Genomic DNA, 16908 nt, shown 5'->3' on the forward strand with positions numbered 1-16908 from the left:
GAAAATAAAACATAAAACAAAAACAACAAAACAAACAAAATCCAAACAAACCAACCTCACCAAAACAAACACCACAAAAACCATCACCCACACACAAAAACCTCCAATGCTTCCAACACCCAACCCATGGAGCTACACATGCTTTTAATGTAGAGGATATAAGACAGTTTATTAGCTCCCATTTCAGATACATGACTATCCTGATATTCATCTAGTAAAGCTAGGACAAGTAGTACCTTTTGTGCTAGGAAGAAGGTGGCAGTTAAACAACAACAACAAAAACACAAAGCAAACAAACAAACTACATAAAACACAACCCATAGGTAAAATGTGAACACCTTCAGGGTTTGCCTCTTTTGGCAAAACTTCATTCTGAAGATATTGCCTTTATGCAATTAGACATTAAATTACACAAGCTAAGCATCTAGACAAGCACAGGCTGTATTTAAAAGGCCATAATGGAAAAGATAAAAGGGCAGGTTAATGAATTATTTTCATTTCTAGAAAAATTCTAAGAAGAAGAAAATGCTTAGCACTAAGTTTTCTGCAGCTAGCTACTTTAAAACATGCATTTTATAAACAAAGCTGCTGTAAGAGGATATAAAGAACACAGCGAAGTTTAGCACAGCATAGAAAAGTCCGCTGGACATTTAGAAAAATGCTATCGTAAACCCCTATTCTAGAGCACAAAATCTCTGGTTAGAATACCAACACCTACCCCACAGTTTTTAAAGTGACTGTTTGGCTTGGCATATTTGCCTATACTGAGCAGTATAAGCAGCTGGTCCAGGAGAGAAACCTGTAGTCATATAAAGATCACCAAATATCTGGAAAAAAACGCTATAAAAAGTATGGGTTTTCCTTATTTCTGACAAAACAGCTTTTTCACAATATCTAGGTACATATACACATTTAAAAATCTACTTATAATAAAAGTCTCAAATACTAAAGCTTTAAACACTTGCACTGCGACAGTTATCTTGTTTACCTTGGCATTAGAATTAGCAGTCTGAGTTTATCTGTATTTTACCAGACTTGTATCAGAACAATTAAACACAGACAAGAGAAAGGGAAGAACACATACATATTGATATGACATACATATTCTTACTGAAGGGAGCAACTGATGTTTTGATAACAAATGTTGCTAATGGGCAATAAGGACATCTGATGCAGCTCACAAAATAGTATGAATAAAAAAAACATCTAAAGCAATTTATCTATGCAAGAATTTATCCCAACCAGTAAAGTCAATGAACATACCTGGAATGATAAATATCCATATGCATGTATTAAAAGAACGCATTTCACATGGGAATTGTATTTTTGTTCTATTCTTTCACTGCTTTGAGGACCTGAAAAAAATACTTCCACACTTCCTTGTAGTATCTAACTTCAGTCCTCCACAATTTAATGGGATATTACACAGTCACCACATTAATCTGTGGACCTGTCCTCAAATGTTGATACACTCCATAAAATGCGCACAAAAACCGTTAGCTTAATAGTCTAATACTTCCTATTACTGTACTTCAGTCATCATTCACAGAGACTAGTCATAGCACTTCAACTTCTACCAGGAAGCCCAAAACTGAGTAGATACCAATACTTAGCAAGAAAGACATTTAAAATCACATGAAAAAGGTTTCTAGTAGTTTTGCTTCGTTTTAATAAACACAATATGAATTAGTCACATGTAAAAGCCAAAGAAATCAGTCCACCTCTTATTTATTAAAAAACCCTGGATATAACAAAAAGCTGCTTCTCAGAGTTTCTTTGCACTAGTTCAGTCAATTACTATAACTAGTTTGCAAATTAAATTATTTGTATTAATGAGTAGCAGTATATTGGTCCCACTGCTTTGCTCAGTGTGCAGATATACACAGCACGCTCTCCACATGGACCTCAAAGCAAGACAGAGGAAGAGATGAAAGAGAAAAATTAACAAAGAAGATAGGTGAAACAGTAAGGATTAAACAGCATTAGGAATAGAAGCCTGCAGAATAATAGCAAACAGATATTACTAATAGACAAATCAAAACAAAGCAATCCTCCAAACTGCTGTCAGTTGTGTATTTATGCCACAGATATAAATTACATATTCAAACCCTAATTCAAATACTGCACTACACATATCAGATTTTCCTGTAAAACAACAATCTAGTAAAAATAAAATTATACAACTTTCGGAAATTAACTTGATCTAGTAAATATTAATTCAGATTTTAAAAATCTGTATTAATCTACAATCTGATATCTACTCTTACCAAAGACAAAATATTGTCAAATGTTGAAGAAGTCTAAAATAAGAATTGGTTTTAATCTTAGTAACTTCGACATCTACCTGTTATTCCCCAGTGTGATGCTTTCTCCTTCACGCCTTGCAGTCCTGTACAAAAATGCTGCAAACTACCAGCAAAAACAGCTGATAATTATAACTCCTCTTACTACCTAATATTTCAGTTAATTAAACCTAATCTTCTTGGCCTATGAAATGATTAACAGTTATGTAACTAATGATGTCTAATTTTAGTTTCTATGTTTCTATTTTTGGTGAAGATCTGGGAGAACAGCAGACAGCTGAGAAACATTTTGTATCTATTCTTTTAGAAAGAAAGCATTGAAAATAAGGCTCAACAAATATTCTATTCTTCATCAAGCAGAAAACTAAGTACACTGAAAACAGCCTTATTAACAGCTCAAATTTTGATTACAGCAGTAAAGACCTAATTAAACAAAGGAGTCATCAATTTTTTTTTAGATGGATCGCAAGAAAAGCTAAATGAAACTTGATTTTGCACTGCTAGGCAGAACTGAGAATATATCAGAATATATTTCAGAACTATTTTGTTTTAAAATCAGAGGAGATGTTCAGTGAACTGCCTGAAATAATGGAAAGCCACTTCACTGCAAATACAACCAAAGTGAAGGAACAGACTTTTCTACTAGAGTAATCAAACAAGATGTCTCATTAGTGTATATTTTTCAGACACATATTACCTCAATATCTCAGGACAATGTATTAAAGTCACTTTTGCCCTTTCAAAACAGCCTTTTCACTCAAGCTATTTAAGCCAGTAGCCTTTAAGAGAGAAAATCCCAAACATGTAAGAACAATGACCTTTTAGTACTATGTATAAGATCATTCACAGTGGCATGAACTTTGTTTCAGACTAAGACTTCCAGAAAAAAACAAAGTATTTTTGCTTTAAAATTCAGCTATGCCAAGACCCTTTACTGGTCTTCATCTACTTGAATGTGTCCAGAATACTACATATCTTTCCACCATGAAAGCAAAGAAGTGAAGGCAAAATGTTCCACTGTTCCTTCTGTGATTTAGTGTTTACTGATTTCACTTAAACCCATCTATAGCTTAACTATTCATTATCACAAATTTCACAGAATATCTCAAGTTGGAAGGGACCCATATGGATCAAATCCAAATCCTGGTGTTTACTTATGTATTAAAAAGTTCATTCCAAAAACGTGGAGAGAATTTATAGTTGTGCTGCACAGGTTCACATTTTTACAATATGACCAGACTTTCTGAAAACTATCAATTGGATCATTACAGCAGAATCTGGGAAAAAAACTACATATATATCTGGGAAAGAAAAATACATATATAAACATACACACCTAAATAAGTCACAGTAATACAGAGAAGGGAGCTACAAAACAGTGTCAAAATTTTCACCAGTTACATTAACTGGGTTTTCTTAGCTCTACACAGTCTTATCCATAATTATTTCATTAGTTTTCAGGTTAAAAGACCTCCAATAATAAAACTACAGAATACTGACAGTCTTACTGCAACAGTTGTCAAAAATAAAGAACAAGGAGTTGAAGCACAAATAGTTTCCAGACTAGAAGTGCACGTGGTTATTGTGTCTTTAAAGGCAACTGGTAAGAGGCACAGTCAATTTCTAGAGCAAGGGACCTTCTACAGTCTAGTACTGTAAAACCCTAGCAGAACAGCAAGGCTCTTCAAAAAACAATGTTGGATTCATTAAACATAACCAATTACTAGGCTTTTACAGACTCCAAAGAAGAGATATGGAAAAAAATCAAAAGGGGAGGGGGGAGAAGCTCCAAAGCCTTCATTTAAGAAGCAACCAGAGCAAAATCTGAGGTTTGACTTTTATATTTTTCTATGTAAAATTACTTTGGTATGTGCGCTACTTCTTTATTCAGTGATTACCAATCAGAATTACAGCAACCTGTAGTTTACAGGAAGAAATCCATATGACATTTTTCAAGAAATCTAATCATTTTAATTTCATTTCATAATGGCTCCTTTCACTTGGCTTCCTTCTAAGATCTCACATGTGCCTACATTGTCAGGAGACATATAAGAACTCTTGCCTCATAAAAGTAAAAAAAAAAAAAAAAAAAAAAAATATATATATATATATATATATATAAATAAAAATCTCATCTTCAGCATGAGTCCTGCTTCTTTCCTAAGATTCTGTAGCTAATTTTCATTCCCAGGGTGGATCATGAGCTCTTCCAACACCTCTGCAATCTCATTTCTAAGGATACTGCTTTCCTTGTGAAGAACCCTAAAACCGTATTTCCTATGATTTTCTCAGGTCCTTAAAATAGAAGGAACCCTGCCTGCTTAAATTTCATGGTTCCAGTCTCAGAATTTAAAAATAAGTACCCTCATTCAGGCTGCCTTTTTTTCTAGCCATCACTTCTGTGGCTCCATTGGTCTGCAGATGCACAGAGTTGGGGGCCTCAGGAACTACATGGGCTCACAGTGACTTTTTGCCTTATTCTTAAAATGGAGTTTTCCAACTGAGCAGCTCTATCAAGGGCACTACTCAATTATCAGAGCCAGGACTCAAAAGGGTCATAAAATGGTATGCTGATAACTAATTTTCCCACCCTTAATAGTGCAGCTTTCTGTAAGAAGGGGGCAAGATAGGAATAACTTTTTCCACCTTCCGGAAATGCCAATATACTATTCCCAATCCACAGGGAGGAGAGAAGAAATTACAGAAAAAATACAGTATGACCAGTTGGTCAGTTGACCAACAGCAAAACTCAGAACAGAACTTCTAGCCCTTGGACAAGCCCTGTGCTCACACTACTCATAAGTGCCAAATACTAGCATGCAATACAGATTATTTACACTGTTAATTTCTGATTAACAGCAAAAACCTTTTATATGTCTATGTAGAGATATGTACATATATATATATACAGACATATTTATTCTTAGTAGTAGATCTGCCCTGCTCCTCATGTACTACCTCAATGAAACACCAGTAAACAAAGCCTGAAGGTTATTAGGCACACCGAGTTACACAGAAATAATCTCCCTTGACAACTCAGTTCCCTTTCTGAATGCTTTACTCACTGCATAGAGGAGACAAGAAGAGACAACCACAAGTCATTTAACACATAGCAGATGAAAACCTAAGCAACTAGTATTACATCAACAGCAAAAGAATCAAGCTGCTGAGTAATCATCTCCTTAAAGAACTCTAGAACTATTACTGAAACAAAAGCTGGATTTTTTTTCCCCCTAGATAAAAGGTGGATGCACCCTTATTTTGGATGAAGTGAGATGGACCGGAACTGACAAGTGTAGAAGGGGGGAAATAAGCAACATTTAAGTTCCAGGTTATACCCTCTACCACGGTAGAACTACCACCTAACTTAGTGCTGTTCCACCCACAGACACTTCACACAAGTTCTGTCTTCCATAGAAAATCCTACAGCAAATCCTTTCACTGATTCTCACAGACCTTGAGTGAAGCTCAAATTATGCCTCCAGTAACCACTGTATGTCATGTCATCTCAAAATCAACAATTCCTGAATCATCTTTCCTCCTGCCAGCCAAATGGGCTGTACATTCATAGTAGTTTGTACATACTGCCCCCACCTCCAAGTGTTCTCCAAGCAACTTACAGCACTGAGCTTTCCTGAACTTTTTTCACATACTGGTATGAAACTACCTCAACTCCAATCGTACATTATCAGATCTTGTGACATCTATAAAGGGCAGAGTCAAAACAATTAGAGCAGTTACAAGATAACCACTCTAAAATGTGAAAACCCTGTTAGATTTTAGATGAGTAAGAAAACAAGTACTCACTGGTTTCGGCATTTTTCTTTTTTCCTTTAATCTCTTACGCACTCAAGTCTTCTACAAATTCTTTGTCCCCTTCTGTCAAAAACAAAAATGAAAGAGTTGATTTTAAGTTAATCATAATGGAGTTCACATACATCACAACAAATAGTACAAATTCCAAAGTAGGTAAACAGAGCTTTACATGTACAAAATACACTTTTCAGTACGAAGCAAGTAAAAGAGCTGTAAATTCCGGTACTGGCTAATTAGTAAGCTCCTTTCTACTTTTTGTATAATATGAAGCCACTAACATTAGAACAAAGAAATAACAGTTCCCCAAGTACTACGAAGTATTTTTAAAACCTTTTATATCAGGTATTCTCTAGTATTAAAACCTTTAACGTTATTTATGAGGAAGTAAAATTTGCACAAGGAACTCCAAAGCTGCAATTTAATCTGTCAACTCTAGTAAAACTAGAAACATCATTAAAACAAAGAAAAAAATCTAACAGTTTTAAAGCATCAAAACTGTATTTCATATCAATAAAAGCATCTGTTTATCTTGGTGAAGGAATCATATCGTTTTTCCTAATGAACAGAAATCAAGTACACCTTCACAGTAAAACAAAGAAAAAAAAAAGGAAGAATATGAAGAAAATCTGCTCTGCTTAAAATAATAGATATTTTTAAAAATTTCTTTAAGCAGAAAGGCTATAAGTTACATCTATGTGGTAACGAAAGTATTCACTCTGGTGCTCTGTTCCAAAAACGTTTTTATGCCTCGGAAAAAACATGCTTGCAATGTAATTGATAGATAGCACCCTGCCTCCTTTTCAATTCATTCTAACTCAGAAAGAATAAGCAGCTAGTCACCTTCTCACAGTTTTAAAGTAATGATTTCCATGAATCAGACCTGCTGCTGGTCTGCAAAGTCTACCAAAGATGGCATTGCCTTCAAATATTATATTAACTGGAATTACTAAGAAAAATTAAAGTGACACACAACTTCGAATAATCTGAGATTCCAGTATTTTAACTCCATGACTGCATCAAATAAGTAAAATTTTCAGAAGTGCTTAAAAAGAAAAAAAAACTAAGCAGAAAGCCAAAATGTTTTGCACAATTCATTTATCAAAACCAAACTTTTGTATAAATGATTTCTCATTCATAAAGAAAAATGTTTACAAAGTGTTACACATATTTACAAAAGATGTTTTTTTTCTTGCTTCTTGGCAATAATACAGTAAATATGAGAAACATTTTCACAGCAATCTAAGGTGCACTAGCATTTCATTTTTATCTCTATTTCTAATCAGTAGGAATATGTTTGAAAAGAGTGACTGGGAAAAAAAGAGACAAAGGATGAAAACAGGATTTAAGAAGTATCAGTGTTGTTGGCTGGTTAAGAAAAATGAATATTAAGACTAAAGATTACAGAAAGAGATCTAATGATATAATATAGATACGGAACAAACTTTGTTTAAAGAAAAATCAGCCCCAAAAAATTAAAATAATATCTTTAAGTTACACTTATTATGACATAATTGAGGTAGCACAACTACAAAGGTAAAATACTATATTTGTCTAGCACAAAGACAATTACATTCCAGTAGATGTTTTAATTATGGAAGATATTATAAAGTATTTGACAGTATAAATAAGACTTATATTCTAAGATATTGTCCAATATATTATTGACAAATATGAATATACTCTTCCGCAATCTCCTTCCCCACCTTTTTTAACCGAAAAAGATTTCAGGGATTAAAAAGGTTTTTTGGGTTCTCACAGCACCATTTTTTGATAAAATTCAACAGCACATTTCCAGCTCACAGAAGAGAGTGTCCCCTCTTCTCCTCTGTTTCCCTAATGTACAATAGGGCAAGATTCAAGAGTACTAAAAAGCAAAAGAAGCTTGGCTCTAATATCTGCTAACAGTAAGCAGGATTCTGAACTCTAGCAATTCCTATATTCACCTTTTTGACAGTAGAGGCTCATTGCTTGCAAAACTGAAGGCAGATTGAAGCCCTAGAGATAAACTCAGTTAATTAACGATGCAGAAGTTAAATTATATTCCCATCCACCATTTTATAAGCTTGCCAATTCAACAGTACTAAAAGGAACAGAAAGTAGCACAATTATTTTTATGTGCGTGTTGTCATATTAGCATTGAAAAGAGGAGGTATGGTAAGAGGACTGGTATTACTTAAGTCCAGTCTTCAGAAGACAAATGAGAACATATGGTACAAAGCCAAGATCTGTCTTATCAACTGATTACTGTCTGAGGTCTTCCTAAGGGAGACCACGTCTATCACTTTCTTAAATTAAAGCCACACTCCCATACATTTTATCATTGCAAACTCTTCCATAAGTTCCAACTTTTTGCTTTGGGTTTTGCCTAAACAATTCTTTAAAATGCTATTAGCCAACTCCAAATTGTTTCTTTAAAAACATATTTTAACATCTTAAGGTAATTTTAAAAATCAGAAACATGACTACAAAGCTTTATAGGATAATTCTATGTAATCAAATCACAATTAGTACACACGTAATTTAAATTAGTTTACAGAATTAACAGTCATTGTTCACATGCAATAACACAAAAGAATCCTCTTGTGCAAAACTCAATAAAAATGAAGTGTCACTTCAGTCCCATAGATCTCATGGGTCTGAAACTACCAAGGTACACAAGGAACAGAAAAAAAAAAATCTATGCAAAACAAATAATAGCCCAGGTATTTTTTGCTGAAGTGCTTGCTGTAATATCTTTCTCTAGTGCAGGGGAGGAAAACAACAACAACAAACATACACCACACAAACCCCCCACAAAACACCATCATTTCCTTAAAAAAAAATATTAAAATTTAGGGTTAACTACACTGAACTTGTTTCTATTTCAAATTGGAAAGGTCTTGTGCCACATAAAGAAAAAAACAACAAAATCAACTGATAAGGTCGACAACTTAAATACACGGACCATTAACAGCCTCTGTCTATTTGCTTTCACGCACAAAATGTTACACAATTCCAAACCCACATATTCATACAAAAGCACTGCAACTATTGTATGTATATAAAAAAAAAAGAAGTTCACAGATCTCACAACTGTAAATAAATTGAAATTTAAAAGTACCAAATAGAAAAATAATACCTTATCTTTCCCAGTTACTTGCACTACATAATACTAAAAACAAATAAGGAAAATATTTGGCCAAAAGAAACAAAAAATCACTGCCAGGCAAAATATTGTGCATCTCCACTGTTATTACTGGAATGGGAGTTCACTTCTGCAACTTATGCCTTTCCAATAAACTTATATTTAGTGTATAAACTATATAAGTTTTACCAAGTTTTTATCTTTAAAACAATTATTTATACTTTTATTTCAACATCAATGACAAATGGTACTGCAAACAAGAGGAAAAAAAAATAGTCAGATGGGACTGGGAATGACATCCCTATCGCTTCCTGCATTCTGAAACCAGCTTGAGACCTACTAGATATAAAGGCTCATCACTTTGGCATTTCTATTCCCAAAGGTGCCTCTTCCAAGTCAGGATTATCAGGGTTGTGATTTTGCAGAGTTCCTACAGTTACAGTGCTCAGCCCTCAAGACCTTCACAACATGTGCAATAATCTGGACAATACCACCGAAGTATCAGCAGGCTCCATATCACAAAACAACCAGAAGTCATCAAGAACTTCAAGAATTCTCTTGAAATGAAAAACTGTGACTCCAATTAATTTAAATGCAAGGCAGCTAGAATTTTTAAATCAGTACCATCCATGTTTCCAGTTTTGCCATGGAAGCCAACAAATAAAGCAATTGTTGAAAGATGACAAAGAAAGCTTTCTTCAGAAAATGATGGTGCATAAAATGCTTGATGCCAAAATTCTGTCAAATAATTCATGCAGCAGCTGTTTTCAAAAGAAACATTCATACACACAGCCATGGGTCTGAGGTCAGGTGAGGATGAGATAGGAGGCAGAGGCTTGAGCAGGATGCCTGGCTGGCAGAGAACTCGCCCTCAAAATCCCTATCCCTATCTGACAGCTCAGGACCATCTCTGGGAAGCACTCTCTTCTGCACTGGCTCCTAAGCTCTACAAAGAGATACATCATATGTTTTCCTACATACAGGTGGCAGGAACCACAGAGTTTTAGCCACCGCAACATAAGTAATTTATTTACAGGAACTTATTTAAAATTAATATACTTTTTTCTTTTCCAAGTTCTATACCATTCCATTTTTTGTGATAATGAAGTTTTAGATCTTCAGGGAGGCAGCAATAGGCAACTTACAGGCTACGGTACCTGACTAACTGGTCTCAGCTTTCTGCAGAAACGCCTCTCTACTCCAAAGCAGCCTGTGAATGCCTGCAGGGCAATCACCTTTTACAGTAACAGCTCCCTAATGACATGCTTGCTGCAGTCCAATAAAGAAGTTCCTTAGCTACAGACTTTACTTCTGCATACAACTTTTTCAGACACAGTCATTGTCTACACAATTGTCTGAGATGTAACCAAAACAAGCCTTCTATCTCACAAAAAAAAAAAAAAAAAAGAATTCTATAACTAACAGGTAATAATTGAGATTTGACCAGTGCTAGATATCACATACAGAGCATTGCATACAATTTTTTTTTCCAGTACTGCTGTATCTTTACCTTCTTAAAACCACTATTTGCCCCAACCCTCCCTTCCCTGAAATACTTTAGATATGTTACATATTAAATGTATTTATAGTTAAGTATATTTTGAAGAGTGAAGAGTTTCTTCCAAACTGGAGTTCCTGAGAACTTCAGAACTACAAATGAAAACCTGGCAGGTGCTAACACAGTAGGTAAACAAAAAAGCAACAGAGACCAGCCAAAGAATATTCACACAATACTTGCAGTTCTACCAGTTAATAAACTGGTATGCTATAGACATGCTATACAATTTACATAAAGTTTATATTTATTGAGTTTAGTGACTTTACTTAAAATTTAAGTTCCAGGTACCCACAACTGCATTATTTTAAAAAGCTCTAATATTTTTAAATATTCCTACAATGACAGGATGGCAAATCCTCCCCCATGTACATCTGACAGACAAGCAAAAATGGAAATTACGATGTGGGACTGATGCAGGTACTCTGTTGTTTCAAGGTGAAACAAACCTTTATCTAAAAATACAGTTAGCAAAGAATTAAGACAGAACCAAAATTCTGGATACATTCCATTTCAAAACCAGACATATTTTCTGAATAATGCTGTTGAGTCTCTTCGAACTAGTTCCATAAAACAAAGGAAACTTATGAACATGAACTGGCCACTTGCATCTAGTCTCCATATAGCCTAGCTAGCATTCTTAAATCGAAATGTCATAAATATTATTAACGCTCTTTTTAGGCCAATGTAATATTCATTTTTCCTTATACTACATGACTTGAACTTTTCGTTTCACATAGTGATTAATAAATGTCTAAAGCAGAGAGGAAAAAGAGTTTTTAAATGCAAAGCACAGCTAAGAATTAGCCTAGTGGTAAGGTTAGCCCGCAAGTGCAGCCCTTCAATGTAGAAAGGAGAAAGTTTACCTAGGCCCCTTCAGCTCTGGGGTAAACTCACTGAGTAAGCAAGATACAGAATGCTACTTTAATGGCTCAGTATCTTTCAACAATTAGGACTTTCTACAGAAGTTTGTATAAAGCTTTGTTTACATTTACAGACTTGAAAATCCTCCCTTTCCTCTACTCCCACAGACTCCTAATGCAAGACAAAGTGATAGGACAGCTTTGATGTATTTAACACATCCAACAAAAAGAAGTAATAACTTAAAAAACTTCCCTCTTCACCTCCGCCAGCAGAACTACCCCTTCTCAACAAGCTAAGCAAGATTGTAGGAGCACCTGTATACCTATCCTGGTAGTGGCTAAAGTAACCTTCTTTACCAGGAACTGCCTTCTAATCCAACCTCTATGCTTCCTACCCCCCTAATTTTGCTCCTTGTAGCTGGATCCATATTCTCACTCTCTTTACAGCTTTACCTAAACTTCCACGAACCAACACTTTTCTGGCAGCTGTATTATCATTAAGCCCTGCAACACTCCCTACTGCAATGGCAGAAATAGACCAGAACTCTTTTTGTCATCTCTACAAACACTTGTACATAATTTCTTTCAATCAGCATACAAGGAAAACTCCCTGGGCAGCTCCCTGACATGTCACACCATGTCATTGTCTGTGCGTTTTCTAAAGCTGCTGGTTGTACTTTTGCTCCCTAGTCTCCCCAACCTGCTGGAAGAGCTGTGTCACTTTGGCACAAAGCTTGGAAATATGCCACTGCCTTGCAATCGCTATTTGCTGGGAGGCTGCTTATCTGGGAACATTGCACTGACTTGCAGTTTATTTTTCTCACAGCCCCTCTTATGCTAAACCAATAGATCAATAGAGGCAAGTCTTATAATTCAATAAACAGTTACTGCTTGTCTCTTATCCTCAATGATCACAAAATTACCTCATCGCAGTAGCCATAATGTTACTGCAAACCATCTCCATGTCCTCCCTCACAAGATACACTGCCCAGCAGCATTGTGCCAACACACTTTATGAGAGCTGGCAGCAGCAATGTTATTTCTAGGGTCTTCTGAATATGTGAAGTGGTGGGCAGCCACATGCATCTTTAAAACATAACATAAACAGGATGACAAGCACCTCTGATGAAAACAAAACTGAGTAAGATGCAGGGACATGTCTGAGGCCTAACACAAACAAGTCACAAAGACAGAATTAATTAAAACTCAGAACTGCAACTCCCACAACTCAGTTAAAAAAAATCTGAATCTTTTTAAAAGCCTGCACCAGAAAGAGGAACATGAAATACTTGTCTAGGGTGTTACATAGACTGAAAAAGACAGCTTAATAGCACCTTGCAAGTGATATGATTAGTTATGTTGGAATGGGGTCCAAAAAGTCTTTTTTTTTTCACGTTCAAATTAAGAAAACTGACAAAAGGGATGCGAATTCCACAAAGTTGAAGCTAAACCCCCTTATCTCTGCTAGACTTTAAGCAGCACAGTTAACTACAGATGCCCACGACTCGTACAAAACATTAATCCATTCAAAAAAACAATGCACAAAGACTCATTCAGGGCCGCTGTGCCCATTACGTCGGTCAGTATTAAGGACTCTAAAAATGTGCATTTGTTGAAAACAATAGACAGCAACAGATGCTTCACAGCACTTGTTTATGAAGTAATTCCTTATTATTCTGCCACACCGCCACAGTCAGCTGGCCGACCCGACTGCCACATGTCTACGGTAACCTCAAGAGCCGCGACGCTCAGGGACATGAATAATGCAGCGGGGGCAGCGCGGCAGGGGAACGCCGGGGCCGCGCTCCGGGGCTTCCCCAACAAAGCCCCCGCCCGCCCGCTTCCCCCTCAGAGGCGGCGGGGTCGCCGAGCCGGACCCGTGCCCGGGCCCCGTCCCCGGAGAAGGGTGGTGCGCCCGGACACGAGTCGCGCGTCGCAACGCCGCGTCGCCGCCGCAACAAGTCGCCTCTCTGTACTGGTGTCCCCCGCTCCGCCCCCGAGGACCGCGGGCGCGATCCCGCCTCAGGCTGCCGCCAGCGCGGCGGGGGAGCGGGCCCCAGGGTCGCGGCCTGCCGCCCCGGCGCTGCTCCGCGGGGAGCCGCGTAGGGAGACCCGCCCCCGCTGCCGGCCGGCCGCCCGCGCCCGCCTCGCCCCAGCGCCCCGCCGGGCCAGCGCGGCCGCTCCCCGCGTTCCCACCTCACCTGGGGCTCCGCTCCCCCGCGAGCGGGGCGGGCGCTCCGCGGCGTCGGGGGGGGACGAGACCCCTGGGCAAGGTGCTGGGCGCGGCGCTCTCCGCTCCTCGTAGGGCAGGGCGGTGTCCCCCCCCCCGCCGCGCAGCTCCCCCCTCGCAGCGGGGCAGGAGGCGCTGCGGGGCCGCCCCGTGCTGCTCGCGGCGCCGCTGGGAACAAGGCGCCAAGCCCGGCGTCCGCTGACAGCTCCGCAATATGGCGGCGGCTGCCGCCGTTCAGATTTTCCCCCCTATCAGATGTGGCTCCTGCGCCCGCACTGGGCACGCGCGGCGCGGTCGAGTATGCGCGTCAGGCGGCGTGAAGCCGTTGCCCGTAGTGCCGGCGCTGGTGGAGGGGCGGGCGAGCAGGAGGCGCGCGAGCGGCTCGCGGGCGCGGAAGGAGTCGTGTGCTGCCGTGGTTAGGAGGCGTGCTGCGGCATGCTGGGGTGGCGGGAGCGGCGGGTCTCGTTGGGGACACGGGGGCGTGAGCGTCCGGAGCTCCTACGGGAAGACAGCGAGGGTGAGGGACGGGGCTCCCGTCGCGGGGCACGGCGGCGAGCACCCACTCTGTGAGGCGGTGCAGGGGCATGACGGCCCCGAGGCCTGCTCCGCCCCCCAGAGCCCGCACCGCCGGCCTTCTGCGCGGAACCGGGTCTGAGCCGGCGCTCGGAAGCGCCAACGTCCCGTGTGGAAGTCACCCGAAGTCGGCTCTTCCCGAGCGTGTGTCCTCGCAATAGCTGCTCGGCAGTAAAGCGGTCCGAGAACAAACCTCGAAAAACTCTTTGCACGCATAAACGAGGAGAAGATGAGGAGAAGCAGCTCTTGCTCTGCACAGCTGGGCAGCCGAGTCTGAGGGCGGGCGGGAAAATATCAGTAAAGCCTGAGCCGGGGAGCTGGCAGTGCGGGTGTTTCCATTCAAAGCCCTGCGAGGGAATAATGTACCCTGCTGTCTGTCAGGGGCCCCGTGGGTGCGATAGGCACGGCGGGTGTGGCGGCAGATAGGGCGGCGCGGAGCTGGCGGTGCCAGCGGCGGGAGCGGGGTCTGGGTGCGGTGAGCCAGGGGCTGGGAGCACTTGAGCTGTGGTGGATCTTGAGAGAAGAGAATCCTCCAGAGAGAGCAGGGTGCAGGTTGAGTGGGGAGTGCTGACCCTGTTCCCCTCTTCCATCTCAGCGCAGAGTGATGGGGCCCTCGCACCTTTTTCAACACCCAGGGTAGGGGAAAGACTCACATTGGGGGACAGGATTGTGTGAAACAAATATTTTGCAAATATAATAGACTCAGGCAAGATCTCTCAGCAAAGCATATTTTAATAACGATTTTGCAAGATCGGGTGTTCTACCTAATGGTAAGCACACATAATAGGGCAAAAAGCCCCTGCTTATATCCCAAAAAAATTCCGGCCACAATTTCCCTCCCATTCCCCATCGGTTGGGTACTTCAGGGTTTACAGACTACCCTGCCTCAATTTACATACAATACCCTTCCCCTTATTACTCTATTTAAGATATGGATTCCTGGTACTTTGGCTACCCTTCCCCCTAAATTAACTTGTAAATACAGGTATCAGGATGCATACAGGTATCAGTATATATTCTGGGAATAGACTGTGTATTAAGGATTCATAGTCCAATGTCTCTCTGTCCTTCCCCCCTCCTGCAGTCAGGCCCCAGGTCCTCAGTTATGTAAAAACAATAGTTCTTCATTAAATGTTCCTTACAGGATCATACTTTTTTTCATTTGCATATTTTCATTTTTTTCATATATAATACAATCCAATGGGGATGGAGAAGAAAACAGCAGTAAGGATAATACTCCTGAAGGACAGAGCAGTTGAGGCAGTCCCAGTCCTCTCTGTGCTTTTGCAGTTTGTTTGCAAGAAAGCGAAGGTGCTTCCTGAGCAAAGTGGCAACACAGCTAGGGAGGCCAAACAGCAAAGCTCAGTGCAATGGGATCCACTTGAGCTACCAACTCTGCATCATGCAGCTGCTATTAATACACCTCGCCCTCTGGCTGTCTGATAAAGAAAGAAGGGTTGGGGGAAGAACTAAGAGGAATTTTCAATTAAAGCTCCTTCAAAAAGAATAATAACATTATAGGATGAACTGGAGGAAGGGAGGAAGAGGAGGGCAGCCTGGAAAACCGCAAGGAATCATCTCCCAGAGAATATGTGGGAGCTTCACTGACTAAATTTTTTTACATTTGTTTGGACAAAATTTAAAGAACATTCCTATAAACTAGATGACTACATAATACAAACTGATGAAACTTAATTATATAGGCCCGAGTTTAACTGCTGCTTCTAAAGGCATTTAATGAGTTTAATCTGTGATGATTTTATGCATTTTGTTGTATATTTCGAACATGCATTTCTCTCACAGTTGTCACCATGGAACCTGAACATCTCAGTCTATTAAAGGTATGTTCAATTTCCTCCCATGGGCTAAAATTTCCATTCCAGCTTTGTTTATGCCATTTTTCTCCAAGGAAGAAACGAGAGTGGCTGATTCCTCCTTCTCTTTTTTGTTCTTCATCATGAAGAACATCCTGGCTTGAAACAGAATATTTTGCAGTACATTAAACTTCTGAAGTGTCTTGCAGCCTCTGCAGATAACGCAGTTCCACTGACCAGCCGCCATTAGTATTCAATGTACTTCTCTTCCCTCTTGAGATGGCATTTACCTGCAGGTCAGAGTAAGATCCAAGGGAAATGAAAATGGAAAAAAAAAAAATAAACCAACAAACCGTGGAAAACCAAACCCTGTTTCATGCAGTCATCTAAAGAAATTGTCTACGATTCAGTGCAGTGCACAGCAGTGTTTACTTTAGTTGACTGAATTAGAGGCTCGCTTTTCTTCCAAAACAGTCCATTGTGAACTGGCCCAAATACAGCATTATTGCACAAGGGCATGGTTTCTTTACTAGTGTTGATAGCATGTGGAAGAAAGTTCCTTTCAATTTGTGCATTATCACTATAGGATATGCTTTATCTCTTATCCTGTTACATGAAGAATATTATTCC

General features: G+C 39.6%; 1 protein-coding gene across 1 annotated transcript in view; it reads right to left on the bottom strand.

Moving 5' to 3' along the window:
* RDX (radixin) overlaps positions 1–14159 on the bottom strand; it is a 40454-nt gene extending 26295 nt beyond the window's left edge. Inside the window, exons 1-2 of the mRNA XM_065831376.2 lie at positions 13863–14159; positions 6111–6182 (exon numbers count right to left, since the gene is read on the bottom strand). Coding sequence (XP_065687448.1) covers positions 6111–6122 — 12 coding nt within the window. The 5' untranslated portion in view covers positions 6123–6182; positions 13863–14159. The remainder of the gene's footprint in view (positions 1–6110; positions 6183–13862) is intronic.
* Between the last annotated feature and the right edge of the window lie 2749 nt (positions 14160–16908).

The sequence above is a fragment of the Patagioenas fasciata genome, chromosome 1 (assembly GCF_037038585.1).
Source record: "Patagioenas fasciata isolate bPatFas1 chromosome 1, bPatFas1.hap1, whole genome shotgun sequence".
Taxonomy (NCBI): Eukaryota; Metazoa; Chordata; class Aves; order Columbiformes; family Columbidae; genus Patagioenas; species Patagioenas fasciata.